At 42.0% G+C, this 21942-nt stretch overlaps 2 protein-coding genes across 9 annotated transcripts in view; both read right to left on the reverse strand.

The window, feature by feature from the left end:
• The window catches only part of LOC102924806 (uncharacterized), a 179241-nt gene that overhangs the window by 124643 nt on the left and 32656 nt on the right, over positions 1-21942 (reverse strand). For 5 of the 8 annotated variants that reach the window (XM_076578213.1, XM_076578215.1, XM_076578211.1 and 2 more), the window contains 2 exons: positions 16745-16819; positions 12992-13324 (listed from right to left, as the gene is read on the reverse strand). In XM_076578213.1, the coding sequence (XP_076434328.1) occupies positions 12992-13324; positions 16745-16819 (408 nt within the window). Of the gene's footprint in view, positions 1-2375; positions 2709-12991; positions 13325-16744; positions 16820-21942 lie in introns of all 8 variants that reach the window. The other 3 variants (XM_076578214.1, XM_076578217.1, XM_076578216.1) reach the window with 2 other exon arrangements.
• The window catches only part of LOC121831772 (immunoglobulin superfamily member 3-like), a 169500-nt gene continuing 163200 nt past the window's right edge, over positions 15643-21942 (reverse strand). Inside the window, exon 10 of the mRNA XM_076578220.1 lies at positions 15643-16726. Within this exon, the coding sequence (XP_076434335.1) occupies positions 16656-16726 (71 nt within the window). The 3' untranslated portion in view covers positions 15643-16655. The remainder of the gene's footprint in view (positions 16727-21942) is intronic.

The raw sequence follows: 21942 nt of genomic DNA on the forward strand, positions 1-21942 counted from the left end.
AGCAGCTCCTTGCCCCATCAGAATGGACTTCACCCTAACAAGAAATGTGGCACATTTCTATAATACCATCACTGGGGAGGCTAAGGTGTGAGCAAGAAGTTCCAGGTCAGCCTGATTTACAAAGCAAGGCCCAGTATCAAAATCAAGAAATCAGTCAATCAATAAACAGAGATCCAGTAAATTGATTCAATAGGTAGAGGCCCTTGACTTGCAGACCTGGTCAACTGACTTACATCCCTAGAACTCACATAAAATCATAAGGAGAGTACCAAGCACAGGAGTTTTCCCTCTGGCAAATTCATCATGATATGTAAACCCACCACAGGCACATCATTCACACATAGTCACTCAATAATAAATGAAGTTTTAAAAATCCAATTAAACACAATAATAAATGAATGGATGGATATATAACAAAATCTAGAAGCTGAAAGACTATAGACTGTTCTTAATTAAAAACTATAGAGACTGATGGTTTCTATTATATCTATTATTGATTACCATTGTCTGTGTGAACCCTTAAATAAAAAGATATTAGGAACAGCACCAGAAGGCAGGAAGTCCTCATGAGCCTATTGTTTTAGTCAGTGCAAAAAAAAAAAAAAAATTCAGGATATGTACTTCAAGGAGATGTGAAACCTGGTTCTCGTGGTACACTCCTTTAATTCCAGTACTCTGGAGGCAGAGGCAGGGGGAGTTCTGTAAGTTCAAGGCCAGTCTGGTCTACAGAACAAGTTCCAGGAGAGCCAGGACTACACAGAGAAACAAACTCTGGGAAAAGAAAAAAACAGAAAGGAAGGAAGGAAGGAAGGAAGGAAGGAAGGAAGGAAGGAAGGAAGGAAGGAACGAAACAAGGAATGAAGGAAAAAAACAAAGAAAGAAAGAAAGAAAAAAAGAAAGGAAGGAAGGAAGGAAGAAAGAAAGAAAGAAAGAAAGAAAGAAAGAAAGAAAGAAAGAAAGAAAGAAAGAAAGAAAGAAAGAAAGAAAGATAGAAAATGTAAGAATTCCAGATTGGGGGTTTGATAAACTTCTGTTAGAACATGGGTTTGCACCCTTAGACCAGATCCCACGGTCTGAATAGGTCAAGCCCTACCTTCCTGCTTCTCTCTGATATAGTTAGAGTCTGTCTGCTATGTGCCCTAACAGCAGCCCTGATTTACAGACCTAATCAACAACTGGCTGTGTGATACTCTCTGTCACTTATGCTATGGTGAACTAAATCACATGATAGGAAACTTCCTTTGTGATTAAAAAAAAAAAGAAATAAAAGGAAGACAGTGGAGAAGATTTACTGTAGATATGACGGAGAAAACAGACAGAGGCATCCAGAGGGTCCAGTGTGAACTTTACCAGAAAACTGAACTCCCCATGTGAGGAGAGGGAAAAGCTAGGAGCTAAGAGTGCGGGCCAAGAGTTCAAGAACCCAAAGGGACCTGTCTAGCCAAAATGACTGGGTAACATAGGGAAGAGCAGCTGGGGGAGGGGCTGGCCAAACCAGTCCCTGGGCTGGAGAATTTATGGAGGGGGTGGGGTGTGCCAAGTTCTGGCCTTGCTGAGAGAATTTCAGCCTGTGTCTGCTTTGATATTTTAACAAGCACCTTAGTTAGCCTTCATCTTGAGACCTAGCAGCTAACACCTCTACCACTAAAAGATGTAACAAATCAGACTTTCTCCTTGCTCTGGGGACCAGCCTGAGACTCCTCAGGAGGAATGCTGGGAGGATTATTCTGCAGGCTGCTCTCTCAAGAGGATCCTCTGTAGAACGTCCATTCCAGTTATGGCAGCTATCTCTCTCTGTCTCTCTGTCTATGTCACTGTCTCTGTCTCTGTCTCTCTCTAGTCCTTCTTATCTCTGTCTCACACACACAATCCTGCTCTTAATGAAACTCCTCTCTGGGTTGTAAATAGAAGCCCCTCCTTCCCTGGAAGCCTCTTCATACCCCATCAAGGGATGAACCTCATAGATGGTATTGTTTCTGTCTAATGCTCTTCCTACAGGCTGGAGGTCTGATCTCGGCCTTGGGACCTCCTCATTCTAGTAAAGAAGATTGGAGGGAATTGTGTGTCAGCGTCATTTATGGACTAGCCGCTTCTGCTCATCTGTTACTACACTACTGAATGACAGAGGACAGGTGTTGGAGGGAACCTGCTTCTATATGGACTTTTCCAGTGTGCAGGCAACTAATTGTGTGACTTGATATGAGACCTATTTCAAAGGCTCAAGGCAGGGCAGACAGGGAGCCGAACTCTCCACCTATACACAAATGTATTTATAGCAACCTTTGGTTTCCTTCTTAGAGGAAAACAGAAAATATTAGCACACAGAGGACTAGGGTCACTTGAAGAAATAAACAAAGGAAATAAAGAAAGCTTACCTGGTTTAATTTCCAAGGAATAGGTCATATTACGGAAAGATCCAAGAATCTCCACTATACAACAATATGGACCACTGTCACTCTGAACAGCATTCTCTATTGTCAAGGACACGTTTCCTTGTGAAATATGCCCCTTTAGCTGGTATCTGCTGCTCCTCTTATAGGAGACTTGATATCCATTGGTCAAGATAAGTGTTCTAGCACAATAAAAAGATTGACATTCACCAAGGCCCCAGCATGCGGTAGTGATTCCCCCATTTGTGGAGTGAATACATGGCAGTGTGACAGGGTGGCCCACAACACCTTCAAATACTTTGTAAGAATGGCGAGCATCTGTGATGGAACAAAGAAGAGAAGGGGAAGAAATGGAGAATTAGTAACCAACATTTTCATAAATGTTGTTCATATTTCTTTTCAGAAAAATAACGGTAGGGGGCATTGTACTGCAATTTAATTTAGGGTATTATAAAACTGAGGCAAGTGCTGTACACTGAACTACAGCCCTAGTGTTGTGAGACCCAAATGAGCCATCTTAGAAATAAGACCAAAATGCATTCAGCCTAAATCTAAGGCCTAAGATTTCTCTTTTAAGGTACAGGGCATGAGTTACTAGAATAGGCCATTAGTTACTGAAACCAGTCAGTCCAGATTCTAGAAACCAGGAAGTGTAAGGTACAGAGTCACAAGGTAGTCATGAGGTAATGACTGCTGGACTATGGAATGTCCTCTCCCTTGTTTCCAGGAAACTGACCACAGAAATGTCCCCACCTGAGGGCAGCCAATGAGAAATGGTTGTAAGAATCTTAGAAGTAAGATTGAGCCATGATTTCTAGAAAGCCCCTAGAAGTGATCAAATCAGAATTGTACCCATACTAGCACCCCTAAATGATGTATTCTTGTGGATTTTGCCTTTAAAAACTGAGGTTGCAAGAGGTAGGCACTTTCTCCAGCCTTCACTGTGTTGGATCTGTTGGATGAAGTCCCTGCCTAGGCTTGTATATCCTGAATTAAACCTTGCTTCTGCATTCTGGCATGCTCATCTTTGGTGGTACCTCTGGGGGTTGCAATCTGGGCACAATAGTGTGAGGCCCTAGACTTGACTTTACAGGCTCTACAACATTGGGGAATTGGCCACCATCTCAGACCACCTGCTGTACTCAGTTCCAAGAAGAACCTTAGGAATGTGCCTCTGAAGATAACTAGATTATCCTGATGAGTAGTCCAGATAATCCTGTTCAGTGGGCTGTGGTTCCCCACCAAAAGTCTAACCCAATGTTTTCAAATGTGGTGTCAGGTCCAAGGTCTAGACCAATAGTTTCAAAAATTCTCCTTATGCCATATACCTTCTATCCAATCCCAAGTTGCCAATTCCTGGCTTGTGGTTTTTTTCCTATAAAAACTCTCTACACCTGGGCTCATGGTTGGCCCCACATTTCCTTCCATCTGCCTGGTGGTGGCCCAGGTTGAACCTGAATAAAACCTTATGTGCTTACATCAGAAACCTGCTCCTTGGTGGTCTCTGGGGGTTTTGAGAAACAGGTACAACATTAGCCTACTTTATCATTGGAATTTGGTGTGTGTGTGTGTGTGTGTGTGTGTGTGTGTGTGTGTGTGTGTGTGTGATGTTGCAGGGGTTGGATGGAATGACAACTCAATGTTTGTTGTTATCATTTGGTTTTCTGAGCCAGGATCTCACTTTGCAGCCTTGGCTGGCCTGGAACTTGCTGCATAAAACAGATTTCAAACTCCCAAAGCTTGGCTGCCTCTACCTCTCCAATTCCATGCTTAAATGTCCAGTTTTACTATCTGAATTTGAAGACAGTAAACAGTTTCATCTTAGCATATTCTTCCTTAGTGTGATTACCTGATGGGTACCTTTGTGAACAAAACAACTTGTCTGTTGTATGATATTCACAAGACATTTCTTGTCTTTTATCTACTTCAGTGAGTGACTTACTTTGGAGACAGACTCATATGTCTCAAAATCAAGATCTCCCACCTCTGACTCCTGAGTTCTGGGATAGTAAACAAGTGCCATTGAGGCCAGCTCAAATGTTTCATTTCTTTTTAATTTAAAACTTTTTATTTCGCCGGGTGATGGTGGCTCATGCCTTTAATCTCAGCACTTGGGAGGCAGAGCCAGGCGGAACTTTGTGAGTTCGAGGCCAGCCTGGACTACCAAGAGAGTTCCAGGAGAGGCGCAAAGCTACACAGAGAAACCCAGCCTCCAAAACCAAAAAAAAAAAAAAATTATTTCAACAGCCAGGCTGTGGGTAAAGCTTATAAACCCAGAACTCACTTGTATACCCAGAATTTTGGAGGTAGAGGGAGGAAGATGAGGAATTCAAGGCCAACTTCATTAATAAGTTGAAGATAGGCCTAGGATTTGAAGACCCTGTCTCAAACCATCTCTCCTCCTCCACCTCCACAGTGCTATGACAACAAAATCACTAACTCTTCCCACCTTTCCTAATCAAAGAGCAGAGCCATGATTTGGAAAAGCATTGTTGGCTTCAAGGCAGAACCTTAGTAACTTCAAAGTTAGTCTTCAGGAAAGAGAGACTGAGGCTGAATTTTATGATTGACCCTTAACACAAACACAGACATATACATGCATAAGCACACACACACACACACACACACACACACACAAAAAAAAAAAAAAAAAAAAACAAAACTCACACACAAACTAAGCAGAAGTCCCTTTTTAAAAGTTTTTGACATTGCAGAACTTGAGCAAGACCTACTAAAGACTAAAGTAAGTTCACATAGAAAATATTCAACCAATAATGTAATGATGATATTTAAAAACGGAAATGATTAAATATAATTCTTTTGGGGATGATGGAATTCAATTTCTAATACCAATATCTTCCACAGTGGCCTTTAAAAGAATTCTGAGGACTAAGGATGCAGCTCAATGAAACAGTGCTTGGCTAGCCCATGCTAGCCCCTGTGTTGTATCCCAGCACAGGAAACAAAGAAATAAACAAACAAAAGCACAAAATAATGAACTGTGAGATTCCCTAACCACCTATATGCAGGCCTAGGCTGTGAGGTTGAGACATGATCTAGAAAGCATATTCCTTGTTCTATAATTGAGTGTATTTCTTACTGGGACACTCAGTATTGATTTTGCCAAATACTGTTTTGGTTCTTTAGTTACTCTTTTAGCTTTTTTGCTCTTTGAGGTCCTGCCACCCAACTCCCAAATAAATCACACAGAGTCTCCTTATTACTTATGAATGACCAGCCTTAGTTTGTCTTATTTCTGGCCAGCTCTCCTTCATTTAAATTTTCCTGGCTACCTTTGTTCCTGGGATTTTCTTTTTCCTACTTCTGTAAGTCTTATTTTCACTCTTATTCCATTGCTCCCTGTGTGGTTGTGTGCCTCGGTAGCTGGCCTCTAGTGTCCTCCTCTCCTTGTTCTCTTGCTCCAAGAGTTTCCCTAACCTCACCATAGTTCTCAGTCATTCCTTAGTTTTTCATCAGAAAGTCATGTCCAGCTGGACCAGATTTGCACCATCCTCATTAGCTATCCTAGATCACTGATCCACCTAAATCTGGCTAGTAGTGAACCCTTGGGGAGTCTGATATAGAGAGATGTGTGTCCTCCATGTTCAAGCTCTTGCACAGCAGAGGGTGAATATAACTTATGACTGGAAAATTACCGACGTTGTGAAGCTGTTGTTAGCCCAGCTAGAGAACTCTTTACCTATATTGTACTTCTGACTTGACTCACTCTCTGTCTCCTACTAACTCTCATGAGAAGGACTCTGGTCCTGAACCACATTGAGTTGTACTTGGTGTGTGAGACTGTGTGTGTGCTGGTATTTGAGGAATAGAGGTGGAGACTCGGGGTGATGTGGGTACATGTGTGGGTCTTGTTGCAATAGTCATGGGTCTATCTGTAGTTAGAGGCACTTATCACATGGAGGTAAGCACGGAGACCATGTTCCTAAGGACACACTGTATAAGTGACAGGTGTCAGGTCCTCAGATGTCTAAGCATAGCTGTGAGACTGTGAGATTATGAGGGGCTGGCACTGCTGTCAGTGGTGACTGAAATCACCCACATTTCCAGGCCCAGCATGTTCATTTCAGTCATTCCCCAGAGGACACAACATAGATCCCTGCATCTTAGCTTGCAGATCCCACACAAGCCCCAACTAAATGGGATTTGCACAATTGGGTAGAGAGTGGATATTGTCTATGGTGCCTTCCAATGTAAGACAGACAAGGTGAATACCACTTATCCAAAAATGCTTGGCATAGTTTGAGAATTTAAATCTTGCTTAAATATTTGGTATATATGCATATAGATAATATCTTATGGGTAGGGCTCAAGTATAAACATGGATAGATGTAGCATTCATATAATTGCACTTTACATATGTAGCTTAAAGGGTAACTTTATAAACTATGGATAATTCTACATATGATCCTTTCATGATGTTGAGTTTTCAAGGTGAATTATCAAGTCTATGGTCAAAAGGTTCTAGATTTGGGAGCATCATAGAATTGGAATGTTTGGATTAGGCAGGTTCAACCTACAATTCACAAGTCAACAGCATCCAAAGTGCTGTAAGGATCCAAACAGCTACTGATGGTCTCAGTGTGCAGAGTTCCAGACAGGAGCTAAGGCAAAGAGGTGCTGGGATCACACAGTCAGCCAGGACTCATGCTGTCTGTGTCAGCAGACACATGTGTTCCCTGTAAGTAATCTCCTTTGATCTTGACTGTGCTAACTACAAAATAAAACCTTAGCAACAAAGAATAATTGCTTTAAAAACTCTTCTTTACCTTGAATACAATGTAGTCCCTTAATATAGTGTACGCTTACCTTGACATACAAAAAAACCTGCTGTGTTCCTACTATGCGTAGGGAAGTGGTGGGAGTAGAGCATGCCCCTTAAATTCAATACATTGATTTATTCATTTATTTGTGTGTTTGTGGGATGTCACAAATGTGGATGCCAGGGGATAACTTTTCAGAGTCTGTACTCTCCTTCCACCATGTGGGCCCAGGGATTGAACTCAGGTCATTAGGTTTAGCAGTGGGCACCTTTCCCCTCTGAGCCATCTCACTGGCCCTCAAGCCCCTTTTATGGAGAGGGTCAGATGAAAGGATTTTTGTTTCAGGGACATAAAAACAGGTGTTCAGGAGCAAGCACTCATGTCAATCAATGAAAGTCACTGCTGACAACTTAGCAAGGAGTGGGTGTGGCTGTGCTGCTGTAAAACTCTTCCCAGCAGCAGGGGGTCTGTTTCTAACCTGGTCTGGTTAGTTTGCTGATCCAGTCTAATGTGTGGGCAGAGGCCTGAGCACAGTACACCCCCTCCCTGGAGAGCATAAATCTCTGAGGTGGAGAAAATCAAGCATGTGAACAATCTAGTCAGAAGATCACTGTGAGAACAAAGCCAGGAAAGAATCACCAGCTCAGGAGCTTTGTTTCTCTTGCTCTGGGGCATTTTTTTTTCTCCCAGGTAGATGGGAAAGTTCTTAGGAGCTGATGAGGGCCCCAGAGCAGCTGAAGAGGAAGCTCCATGTGTTTAAACCATGAGAAGATGTGGACTTGGTTGTTAAAGGAGGAAACAGTTGCTGGCTCATTTAGGGACTACAGTGACTCAGGGTGACTTTGTAAGCACTGACCTGCTGTGGGATGTTCTGTATGGCAAATGTGTTGCTCTGATTTGTTAATAAATAAAACACTGATTGGCCAGTAGTCAGGCAGGAGGAAGTATAGTCAGGACAAGGACGTAAAAATTCTGGGGAGTGGAAGGCAGAGTCAGAGACACTGCCAGCCGCCACCATGACAAGCCACATGTGAAGATGCCGGTAAGCCATGCGCTATGGGCATGGTATAAATTTATAGAAATGGGTTAATTTAAGATATAAGAACAGTTAGCAAGAAGCCTGCCACGACCATCCAGTTTGTAAGCAATATAAGTCTCTGTGTTTACTTGGTTGGTTCTTAGCGTCTGTGGGACTTGCGGGTGACAAAGATTTGTCCTGACTGTGGGCCAGGCAGGAATACTCTAGCAACAAATGGCACCCAACGAGTTGGCAAGAGTTTCCACCTAAAACTTGAGAAAAGATTCTAAAATGGAGCTAAAAACAGCTTTCTTATTGTCTCTCTCAAATAAATGGCAGCTTGCCGGTTTGAGCTACTGGTGGGTTCCTAGCTGTGAGCTAGATCTGCAGTATGGCGGGAATGAGGCCTCTGCAAGTGGCACATCTAAGCTGCATAGTATATTTACCCTTTGCTAGTACAAAACAAAACAAAAAAAGGTTTCTGGTCTACACGCTGTTTGGATAAAAGCATAGACCCACTATAGCTCCCAGAGCTGGCAGTAAACGTACCACCACCATGTTGGGAAGCTGAGGTGGGCAGAGCCAGCAGCCAAAGCACCGTTTCAGTCTTACAAATGCTGCAGTTTAAAGCAATAGATTCACAATAAGGCAGATTCAGATGTAATAGTTTACAATGTGTGTAAAATATACATAGGCTTGAAAGAGACAAAAAATGTGATATATACAGTTATATAAACAAATACAAAGTTTTAAAAAATAAGTCTTTAAAGAGACAGTAAAATTAATATAAAAAATAAGCCTCGTAAAGATGAATATTACACAGAGATTCGGGATTATGTTGTCTTTGGGATTTTTAACTGCAGAAAAATATTTGACAGAAAAAGATGTTGAGTTAAACCAATATGTTTATTTTAAAGATTCCTTGACATTAAAATTTGGATATAAGGATGTGTTACTTTCAAAGGAGACTCTGCTTTTGTTTCCACAGAAAGCAAGAGGCTATGGATTTGTTCCAGATTAAGGTACATAAGGTTTGACCAGCCAAGACCCCCTGAAAGGTCTCTGATGACACCATGGCCCAGATAATCTAATGTCCAGATCAGATTCAAGGCAACTGGCTCAGACAATACAGCCTCATGGACTATTCCATAATCCTAAAATTTTCTTTGTGTCCTCAAAAGATACAGCGCCCTCCTCTAGCAGGAAGTAGTAAGAGAAGCTATGCCCAAATTCCCAAATTATATGTAATTTTATTTTGTTAAGGTTAAAACCTTCCTTTTTGAAAAAAAAAGAAAAAAAAAGAAAAGGGGAAGTGCTATGGGATGTTCTGTATGGCAAATGTGTTGCTCTGATTGGTTAGTAAATAAAAAACTGATTGGCCAGTTGTCAGGCAGGAGGAAGTATAGTCAGGACAAGGAGGAAAAGAATTCTAGGAAGTGAAAGGCTAAGTCAGAGACACTGCTCGATGCCACCATGACAAGCTGCATGTGAAGATTCCGGTAAGCCACGAGTCATGTGGCAAAGTATAGATTTATGGATATGGGTTAATTTAAGATATAAGAACAGTTAGCAAGAAGCCTGCCACGGTCATACAGTTTGTAAGCAATATAAGTCTCTGTGTTTACTTGGTTGGGTCTGAGCGTCTGTGGGACTTGCGGGTGACAAAGATTTGTCCTGACTGTGGGCCAGGCAGGAAAACTCTAGCTACACTGACCTGCTAACAAATCTCTAAGCTCCATAAAACCTTCAATTAATGAACTTAAATTATCAATGCTATGCTGTAATGACATGCCTATCCCATTTCTGGTGCTGGGGCTCTAACACCAGAGTTTTAGGCTGAATGTGTGCGGAACCACTGCCTTCCCAAGCTATAACCAGAGCTATTAAGAGGTTATTGTGTTTGCAGTTCTGGGAAATAAACCAAGGTTTCAGGCATGCTAGACACATTTCTACACAAACCCCAAGGCACTTTACTCTCTCTCTCTCTCTCTCTCTCTCTCTCTCTCTCTCTCTCTCTCTCTGTGTGTGTGTGTGTACGTGTGTGTGTGTGTATGTGTGTGTCTGTGTGTGGTGTGTGTGTGTATCTGTGTCTGTGTGTCTGTCTGACAGTGTGTTTTGTCTGTGTTTGTGTGAATGTGTGTTTATTCTCATGTGACTGGGCACCCTTGGATGTCAGAATCATTCAACTTCAGCCAAGTTAGTAACATAATTTCACACCTGTGATAGGCACTAGGAACCTTATGTCTCCTCCCCAAAGCTGTCTCTATACATCATTCTTTCATACTCCATGACTAGCTTCTTCAGGATTCCTTGAGTTGCCTCCCAGCCATAGTTTTGAAAGGCAGCTTCTTGCCCCATCAGAATGGACTTCATCCTAACAAGAAATGTGGCGCATTTCTATAATACCATCACTGGGGAGGCTAAGGTGTGAGCAAGAAGTTCCAGGTCAGCCTGATTTACAAAGCAAGGCCCAGTATCAAAATCAAGAAATCAGTCAATCAATAAACAGAGATCCAGTAAATTGATTCAATAGGTAGAGGCCCTTGACTTGCAGACCTGGTCAACTGACTTACATCCATAGAACTCACATAAAATCATAAAGAGAGTACCAAGCCCAGAAGTTTGCCCTCTGGCAAATACATCATGGTATGTAATCCCACCACATGTACATCATTTACACACAGCCACACAATAATAAATGCAGTTTTACAAATCCAATAAAACAGAAAAATAAATGAATGAATGGATAATATATAAGAAAATCTAGAAGCTGAAAGACTACAGAATCTTCTTAATTAAAAAATATAGAGACAGATTGTTTCTAGTATCTATTATTGATTACCATTGTCTGTGTTAACTCCTAAATAAAAAGATATTAGGAACAGCACCAGAAGGCAGGAAGTCCTCATGAGCCTATTGTTTTAGTCAGTGCTAAAAAAAAAAATCAGGATATGTACAGCAAGGATATGTGAAACCTGGTTCTTATGGTACACTCCTTTAATTCCATTACTCTGGAAGCAGAGGCAGGGGAAGCTCTGTAAGTTCAAGGCCAGTCTGGTCTACAGAACAAGTTCCAGGATATCCATGACTATACAGATAAACTCTGGAGAAAAAAAAAAACAGAAAAGAAGGAAGGAAGGAAGGAAGGAAGGAAGGAAGAATGAAAGAAACAAAGAAACAAAGAAACAAAGAAAGAAACAATAAGCAAACAAAGAAACACTGAAAATGTAATGACTCCAGACTGGAGTTTTCATAAACTTTTGTTAGAACATTGTTTTGCATGATCCCACAGTCTGAATAGGTCAAGCCCTGCCTTCCTTCTGCTTGCTGACATATTTAGAGGCTGTCTGATAGGGGCCTAACAGCAGCCCCTGATTTACGGTCCTAATCAACATCTGGCTGTTCGATACTCTCTGTCACTTATGCTATGGTGAAATAAATCACATGATAGGCAACTTTTTTCCTGAATGAAAAAAAAAAAGAAATAAAAGAAGATGGTTGGGGGCTGGAAAGATGGCTCAGCGGTTAAGAGTACTAGCTGTTCTTCCAGAGGTCCTGAGTTCAATTCCCAACAACCACATGGTGGCTCGCAACCATCTGTAATGAGATCTGGCACCCTCTTCTGGCATGCAGGCAGAACACTATATACATAATACATAAATATATATTTAAAAATAAATTTAAGGAAAAAAGGAAGATGGTGGAGAAGATGATTTATTGTAGATATGAGGGAGAAAACAGACAGAGGCATCCAGTAGGATACAGAGTGAACTTGACCAGCAAACTGAACTCCACATGTGAGGAGAGAGAAAAGCAAGGAGCCAACAGTGGGGCCTAAGAGGTCAAGAACCCAAAGGGGCCTGTCTAGCCAAAATGACTGGGTTACCTAGGGAAGAGCTCCTGGAGGAGGGACAGCCCAGCCCAGTGCCTAAGCTGGAGAATTTATGGAGGAGGCGGGGTGTGCCAGGTACTGGCATTGCTGAGAGAATGGCAGCTAGTATCTGTTTGATATGTTAATATGCACCTTAGTTTGCCTTCATCCTGAGACCTAGCAGCTAACACCTCCACCACTAAAAGATGTAACAAGTCAGACTTTCACCTTGCTCTGGGGACCAGCCTGAGCCCCTCATTCCAGTATTGGCATCTCTCTCTCTCTCTCTCTCTCTGTCTCTCTCTGTCTCTCTGTCTCAGTCTCTGTCTCTGTCTCTGTCTCTGTCTCTCTCTCTCTCTCGGTCTCTGGCTCTCGCGAGACGCTCTTGCTCTCGCTCTCGACCTCCCTCCTTCTCTCTGTCACATTTCTGCTCTTAATGAAACTCCTCTCTGGATTGTAAATAGAAGTCTCTCCTTCCCTGGAAGCCTCTTCACACCCCATCAAGGGATGAACCTCATAGATGGTATTGTGTCTGTCTAATGCTCTTCCTACCAGCTGGAGGTCTGATCTCGGCCTTGGGGCCTCCTCATTCTAGTAAAGATGATTGGAAGGAATTGTGTGACAGCGTCATTTATGGACTAGCCGCTTCTGCTCATCTGTTGATACACTACCGAATGATAGAGAACAGGTGTTGGAGGGAACCTGCTTCTATATGGACATTTCCAGTGTGCAGGCAACTAATTGTGTGACTAGATATGAGACCTATTTCAAAGGCTCAAGGCAGGGCAGACAGGGAGCAGAACTCTCCACCTATACACAAATATATTTATAGCAACCTTCCGTTTCCTTCTCAGAGGAAAACAGAAAATATTCGCACACAGAGGACTAGGGTCGCTTGAAGAAGTAAACAAAGGAAATAAAGAAAGCTTACCTGGTTTAATTTCCAAGGAATAGGTCACATAACGGAAAGATCCAGGAATCTCCACTATACAACAATATGGACCACTGTCACTCTGAACAGCATTCTCTATTGTCAAGGACACATTTCCTTCTGAAATATGCCCCTTTAGCTGGTATCTGCTGCTCTTCGTATAGGAGACTTGATATCCATTGGTCCAGATAAGTGTTCTAGCACAATAATCAGATCGACATTCACCAAGGCCCCAGCATGCGGTAGTGACTCCCCCATTTGTTGAGTAAGTACATGGCAGTGTGACAGGGTGGCCCACCACACCTTCTACTACTTTGTAAGAATGGCGAGCATCTGTGATGGAACAAAGAAGAGAGGGGGAAGAAATGGAGAATTAGTAACCAACATTTTCATAAATGTTGTTCATATTTCTTTTCAGAAAAATTACGGTAGGTGTTATTGTACTGGAATTTAATTTAGGGTATTATAAAACTGAGGCAAGTACTGTACACTGAACTACAGCCCTAGTGTAGTGAGACCCAAATGAGCCATCTTAGAAATAAGACCAAAATGCATTCAGCCTAAATCTAAGGCCTAAGATTTCTTCTTTTAGGTACAGGGCATGAGTTGCTAGAATAGGCCATTAGTTACTGAAACCAGTCAGTCCAGATTCTAGAAACCAGGAAGTATAAGGTACAGAGTCACAAGGTAGTCATGAGGTAATGACTGCTGGACTATGGAATGTCCTCTCCCTTGTTTCCAGGAAACTGACCACAGAAATGTCCCCACCTGAGGGCAGCCAATGAGAAATTGTTGTGGGTAACCACTCCCTTAGAAGGAAGATTGAGCCATGATTTCTAGAAAGCCCCTAGAAGTGATCGAATCAGAATTGTATCCATACTAACACCCCTAAATGATGTACTCTTGTGGATTTTGCCTTTAAAAACTGAGGTTGCAAGAGGTGGGCACTTTCTCCAGCCTTCACTGTGTTGGATCTGTTGGATGAAGTCCCTGCCTAGGCTTGTATATCTTGAATTAAACCTTGCTTCTGCATTCTGGCATGCTCATCTTTGGTGGTCCCTCTGGTGGTTGCAATCTGGGCACAACAGTGTGAGGCCCTAGACTTGACTTTACAGGCTCTACAACAATGGGGAAAGGGCCACCATCTCAGACCACCTGCTGTACTCAGTTCAATGAAGTACCTCAGGAATGTGCCTCTGAAGATAACTAGATTATCCTGCTGAGTAGTCCAGATAATCCTGTTCAGTTGGCTGTGGTTCCCCACCAAAAGTCTAACCCAAATGGTTTCAAATGTGGTTTCAGGTCCAAGGTCTAAACCAATAGTTTCAAAAATTCTCCTTATGCCATATACCTTCTACCCAATCCCAAGTTGCCAATTACTGGCTTGTGGTTTTTTCCTATAAAAACTCTCTACACCTGGGCTCATGGTTGCCCCCACATTTCTTTCCATCTGCCTGTTGGTGGCCCAGGTTGAACCTGAATAAAACCTTATGTGCTTACATCAGAAACCTGCTCCTTGTTGGTCTCTGGGGGTTTTGAGAAACAGGTACAACATGAGCCTTCTTTATCATTGGAATTTGGTGTGTGTGTGTGTGTGTGTGTGTGTGTGTGTGTGTGTGTGTGTGTGTGTGTGTGTGTGTTGTGTGTCTTGTTGGGGGGGGTTGGAGGGAATGACAACTTAATGTTTGTTTTTATCATTTGGTTTTCTGAGCCAGGATCTCACTTTGCAGCCTTGGCTGGCCTGGAACTTGCTGCATAAAACAGACTTCAAACTCCCAAAGCTTGGCTGCCTCTACCTCTCCAATTCCATGCTTAAATGTCCAGTTTTACTATCTGAATTTGAAGACAGTAAACAGTTTCATCTTAGCATATTCTTCCTTAGTGTGATTACCTGATGGGTACATTTGTGAACAAAACAACTTGTCTGTTGTATGATATCCACAAGACTTTTCTTCTCTTTTATCCTCTTCAGTGAGTGACTTACTTTAGAGACAGGTTCTTTTTATACCTCATCTGTCTCAAAATCAAGATCTCCCACCTCTGACTCTGAGTTCTGGGATAGTAAGCATGTGCCATTGAGGCTAGCTCAAATGTTTCATTTCTTTTTAATTTAAAACTTTTTATTTCAACAGCCAGGCTGTGGGTAATGCTTATGAACCCAGAACTCACTTGTATACCCAGAATTTGGGAGGTAGAGGGAGGAAGATGAGAAATTCAAGGCCAACTTCATTAATAAGTTGAAGACAGGCCTAGGATTTGAAGACCCTGTCTCAAACCAACCCTCCTCCTCCTCATTGCTATGACAACAAAATCACTAACTCTTCCCACCTTCCCTAATCAAAGAGCAGAGCCATGGCTTTGGAAAAGCATTGTTGTCTTCAAGGCAGAACCTTAGTAACTTCAAAGTTAGTCTTCAGGAAGGAGAGACTGAGGCTGAATTTTATGATTGACCCACACAGACACATACACACATAAAGACACACACACACACACACAAACTAAGCAGAGGTCCCGTTTTAAAAGTTGTTGACATTCCAGAACTTGAGCAAGACCTACTAACTAGTAAAATAAGATCACATAGAAAATATTCAACCAATAATGTAATAATGAAATTTATACACGGAAATGATTAAATATAATTCTTTTGGGGATGATGGAATTCAATTTCTAATACCAATATCTTCCACAGTGGCCTTTAAAAGAATTCTGAGGACTAAGGATGCAGCTCAATAATACAGTTCTTGGCTAGCCCATGTTAGCCCCTGTGTTGTATCCCAGCACAGGAAACAAAGAAATAAACAAACAAAAGCACAAAATAATGAACTGTGTGATTCGCTAACCACCTATATGCAGGCCTAGGCTGTGAGGTTGAGACATGATCTAGAAAGCATATTCCTTGTTCTATAATTGAGTGTATTTCTTACTGGGACACTCAGTATTGATTTTGCCAATTACTGTTGTGGTTCTTTAGTTATTCTTTTAGCTCTTTTGCTCTTTGAGGTCCTGCCACCCAACTCCCAAATAAATCACCCAGAGTCTCCTCATTACTTATGAATGACCAGCCTTAGCTTGGCTTATTTCTAGCCAGTTCTCCTTCATTTAAATTTTCCTGTCTACCTTTGTTCCTGGAATTTTCTTTTTCCTACTTCTGTAAGTCTTACTTTCACTCTTATTCCATTGTTGGTTGTGTGGTTGTGTGGCTCGGTAGCTGGCCTCTAGTGTCCTCCTCTCCTTGTTCTCTTGCTCCAAGAGTCTCCCTAACCTCACCATAGTTCTCAGTCATTCCTTAGTTTTTCATCGGATAGTCATGTCCAGCTGGACCAGATTTCTACCATCCTCATTAGCTATCCTAGATCACTGATCCACCTAAATCTGGCTAGTAGTGAATCCTTGGGGAGTCTGATATAGAGAGATGTGTGTCCTCCTTAATCAAGCTTTTGCACAACAGAGGGTGAATATAACTTATGACTGGAAAATTACCGACGTTATGAAGCTGTTGTTAGCCCAGCTAGAGAACTCTTTACCTATATTATACTTCTGACTTGACTCACTGTCTGTCTCCTACTAACTCTCATGAGAAGGACTCTGGGTCCTGAACCACAATGAGTTGTACTTGGTGTGTGAGACTGTGTGTGTGCAGGTGTTGGAGGATAGAGGTGGAGACTCAGGGTGATGTGGGTACATGTGTGGGTCTTGTTGCAATAGTCATGGGTCTATCTATAGTTGTGGGTCTTCCTGAAGTTGTGGGTCTACCTGTAGTTGTCCATCTCCCTGTAGTTGTGTGTCTTCCTGCAGTTGTGGGTCTTGTTGGAGGAATTGTGGAAATTTCTGGATTTGAAAATCAAAATAAACAAAGATCAGTCAAGCAAGAATAGGCAAGTTCTTCTGTTGTAGCACCCATGAGAGGTTGTCCCCTGAGAGGCTCCTCTTCTGAACTTCTGTTCTTTGTCATTGACCAACTAGGACTGGGCAGGACCAATAGGAGGCAGCTACACTTATCACATGGAGCTGAGCACAGAGCCCATGTTCCTAAGGACACACTGTATAAATGACAGGTGTCAGATCCTCAGATGTCTAAGCATAGCTGTGAGACTGTGAGATTATGAGGGGCTGGCACTACTCTCAGTGGTGAGTGACTTCACCCACATTTCCAGGCCCAGCATGTTCATTTCAGTCAGTCCCCAGAGGACACAACATACAGCCCTGCATCTTAGCTTGCAGATCCCACACAAGCCCCAACTAAATGGGATTTGCACAATTGGGTAGAGAGTGGATATTGCCTATGGTGCCTTCCAATGTAAGACGGACAAGGTGAATACCACTTATCCAAAAATGCTTGGCATAGATTGAGAATTTAAATCTTGCTTAAATATTTGGAATATTTGCATATAGATAATATCTTATGGGTAGGGCTCAAGTATAAACATGGATAGATGTAGCATTCATATAATTATACTTTACATATATAGCTTAAAGGGTAACTTTATAAACTGTGGATAATTCTGCATATGATACTTTCATGATGTTGAGTTTTCAAGGTGAATTATCACGTCTATGGTCAAAAGATCCCAGATTTGGGAGCATTGTAGATTTGGAATGTTTGGATTAGGCAGGTTAAACCTACAATTCACAAGTCAACAGGATCCAAACAGCTACTGATGGTCTCAGTATGCAGAGTTCCAGACAGGAGCTAAGGCAAAGTGGTGCTGGGATCACACAGTCAGCCAGGACTCATGCTGTCTGTGTCAGAAGACACATGTGTTCCCTGTAAGTAATCTCCTTTGAACGGAATGTGCTAACTACAAAATAAAACCCGGACAATGAGGAATGATTGCTTTGAAAACTCTCCTTTACATTCCTTGAATGCAATGTAGTCCCTTAATATAGTGTGTGTTTACCTTGACATAAAGAAAAACCTGTAGTGTTCCTACTATGCGTAGGGAAGTGGTGGGAGTAGAGCATGCCCCTTAAATTCAATACATTAATTTATTCATTTATTTGTGTGTTTGTGGGATCTCACAAATGCGGATGCAAGGGGATGACTTTTCAGAGTTTGTTCTCTCCTTCCACCATGTGGGCCCAGGGATTGAACTCAGGTCATTAGGTTTAGCAGTGGGCACCTTTCCCCTCTGAGCCATCTCACTGGCCCTCAATCCCCTTTTATGGAGAGGGTCAGATGAAAGGATTTTTGTCTCAGGGACATAAAAGCAGGTGTTCAGGAGCAAGCACTCATGTCAATCAATGAAAGTCACTGCTGACAACTTAGCAAGGAGTGGGTGTGGCTGTGCTGCAGTAAAACTCTTCCCAGCAGCAGGGGGTCTGTTTCTAACCTGGTCTGGTTAGTTTGCTGATCCAGTCTAATGTGTGGGCAGAGGCCTGAGCACAGTACACCCCCTCCCTGGAGAGCATAAATCTCTGAGGTGGAGAAAATCAAGCATGTGAACAATCTAGTCAGAAGATCACTGTGAGAACAAAGCCAGGAAAGAATTACCAGCTCAGGAGCTTTGCTTCTCTTGCCCTGGGGCATTTTTTCTCCCAGGTAGATGGGAAAGTTCTTAGGAGCTGATGAGGGCCCCAGAGCAGCTGAAGAGGAAGCTCCATGTGTTTAAACCATGAGAAGATGTGGACTTGGTTGTTAAAGGAGGAAACAGTTGCTGGCTCATTTAGGGACTACAGTGACTCAGGGTGACTGTGTAAGCACTGACCTGCTGTGGGATGTTCTGTATGGCAAATGTGTTGCTCTGATTGGTTAGTAAATAAAACATTGATTGGCCAGTAGTCAGGCAGGAGGAAGTATAGTCAGGACAAGGACGTAAAGAATTCTGGGAAGTGGAAGGCAGAGTCAGAGACACTGCCAGCCGCCACCATGACAAGCCACATTGAAAATGCTGGTAAGCCACGAGCCACGGGCTAGTTATAGATTTATAGAAATGGGTTGATTTAAGATAAAAGAACAGTTAGCAAGAAGCCTGCCATGACCGTACAGTTTGTAAGCAATATAAGTCTCTGTTTTTGCTTGGTTGGGTCTGAGTGTCTGTGGGAGTTTCGGGTGACAAAGATTTGTTCTGACTGTGGGCCAGGCAGGAATACTCTAGCAACAAATGGCACCCAACGAGTTGGCAAGTGTTTCCATCTAAAACTTGAGAAAAGATTCTGAAACGGAAATAAAAACAGCTTTCTTATTGTCTCTCTCAAATGAATGGCAGCTTGCCGGTTTGAGCTACTGGTGGGTTCCTAGCTGTGAGCTAGATCTGCAGTATGGCGGGAATGAGGCCTCAAGTGGCACATTAAGCTGCATGGTGGATTTACCCTTTGCTAGTACAAAACAAAAAAGAAAGGTTTCTGGGCTACACGCTGCTTGGATAAAAGCATAGACCCACTATAGCTCCCAGAGCTGGCAGTAAACGTACCACCATCATGTCGGGAAGCTGAGGTGGGGAGAGCCAGCAGCCAAAGCACCGTTTCAGTCTTACAAATGCTGCAGTTTAAAGCAATAGAATCACAATAAGGCAGATTCAGATGTAATAGTTTACAATGTGTGTAAAATACACATAGGCTTGAAAGAGACAAAAAAGGTGATATATACAATTATATAAACAAATGCATCGTTTTAAAAAATAAAGTCTTTAAAGAGACAGTGTAGCTAGAGTTTTCCTGCCTTGCCCACAGTCAGGACAAATCTTTTTCACCTGCCAGTCCCACAGCCGCTCAGACCCAACCAAGTAAACACAGAGACTTATATTGCTTACAAACTGTATGGCCATGGCAGGCTTCTTGATAACTGTTCTTATAACTTAAATTAATCCATTTCCATAAATCTATACCTTGCCACGTGGCTGGTGGCTTACCGGCCTCTTAACATGCTGCTTGTCCTGGCAGTGGCTGCAAGTGTCTCTCCCCCCTTCTTCTTTTTCCCCAATTCTCCACTCTCCTTGTCCCGCCTATACTTCCTGTCTGGTCACTGGCCATCAGTGTTTTATTTATATAGAACGATATCCACAGCACTTCCCCTTTTCTTGTTTTTTTAAAAAGGAAGGTTTTAACTTTAACACGGTAAAATTACATATAACAAAACAATTATCGAGCAAGAATTGAAGTTACAATATTAAAGATGTCCTATCTATCTTATATTTGTGAGTTTAAGGCTTTATATCTAACTTATCTTTTATCATAACTGAGGAAATTACAACTATCTACTCTTCAACCACATCAAAGCCCTGAGAAGGAACATAATGGTACCTGAGAAATGGTAGATTGGTGCAAGCAACTTTTGGGAATCTTGCAAGAGTAGACCAAGACAGCTGGCAGCCTGGACAGTCACCTAATGTTTCTCAGCATTGTTGGTGCATTCAAAGTGGCTACAGGCCTAGAGTATCTGACAGAGCATTTTCAGAAGCAGGAATTCTGAAAGACCATCTTACCCTGTCTTGGCAGAGTACAGTGGTCACTTTCCTTGTGTCTCGCTTGTCTAGAAAGGACAGCAATACATTCGTACTGTTAGCCATCAAGGCAAGGGCAGTTCTTTGCCCAGTAGGCCATTTTGTGCCAAGAAGACAAACTTCCAAATGGAAATGTCTTAGAAGCCCAACATTCTCTCCGGATCAAATTGGTGTAGCCAGGAGCAATTGTGTCTCATGTCAACAGAATTTTGTTATTTAAATGTTATTCTCTAGGTCTATGAAGTATTTGAAGATTACCTATCTATCTGAAATATATCTACCTAGAAGACTTAACTAACATGGCTACAAATTCTTTAAAAGTTTTTACATATTCTTTAAAAGTAGGTTCATTAATCTACCCTTTTATCTTATCATCTCTATATCTTCCTGTATATCTATATCATATCCCTTTTTCTTTTTTAGAAAATGATCACATTTATAATCAACCTGTTTTAAATAAAAATATTGGTTTTTCTCTGTCCCATACCAGAGGGCTCTTCTGATTTGGGACACAAGAATCTCTTAACCATTTTTTTTTAAAGCAACATGTCTGGGTTTAGAGGGGGAGTGAGTCAATTCCACCTCTAAAGTCAGCTTGGTATATTTGGGAATTTGGGTGTAGCATCTCTTACTACTTCCTGCTGGAGGGGGGTGCTGTATCTTACGGGGACACAAAGAAAATTTTAGGCCTATGGGGTAGTGTGTGAGGCTGTATTGTGTGAACCAGTTGCCTTGAAACCGCTCTGGATGTTAGATCATCTGGGCCATGGTGTCATCGAAGACCTTTCAGGGGGTCTTGGCTGGTGAAACCTGATGTATCTTAATCTGGAACAAATCCACAGCCTCTGGCTTTCTGTGGAAACAAAAGCAGAACCTCTTTTCCAAAGCAACATATCCTTAAATCCAAATTTTGAAGTTAAGGTACCTTTAAAATATACATTTTAGTTTAATTGAACATCTTTATGATCAAATTTTTTTTGCAGTTAAAAATTCCAAAGACAGCCGGGCGGTGGTGGCACACGCCTTTAATCCCAGCACTCGGGAGGCAGAGGCAGGCGGATCTCTGTGAGTTCCAGGCCAGCCTGATCTCAAAAGCGAGTTCCAGGAAAGCGCAAAGCTACACAGGGAAACCCTGTCTCGAAAAACCAAAAAAAATAAAAAATTCCAAAGACAACACAATCCAGATTGTCTGTGTAATATTCATCTTTACTTGGCTTTTTTATATTAATTTATCTTTTTTTGTCTCTTTCAAGCCTACGTATTGTGAATCTATTGCTTTATACTGTAGTATTTTAAGACTGAAATGGCACTGTGACTGCTGGCTCCGCCCATTTCAGCTTACCAACAAGGTGTTTTGTGCCAGTTTTGTGAGTCATCAAGTCTCAGAAATAGTGGGTCTAAGCTTTTATCAAAGCAGCGTGTAGCCCAGAAACCATTTAAAAAAATTTTTTTTTTAATAATAGTAAAGACTAAATCTACCACACAGCTTAATGTGTGGCTGGCAGACACATC

Source organism: Peromyscus maniculatus, chromosome 8 (genome assembly GCF_049852395.1).
Source record: "Peromyscus maniculatus bairdii isolate BWxNUB_F1_BW_parent chromosome 8, HU_Pman_BW_mat_3.1, whole genome shotgun sequence".
Classification (NCBI taxonomy): Eukaryota; Metazoa; Chordata; class Mammalia; order Rodentia; family Cricetidae; genus Peromyscus; species Peromyscus maniculatus.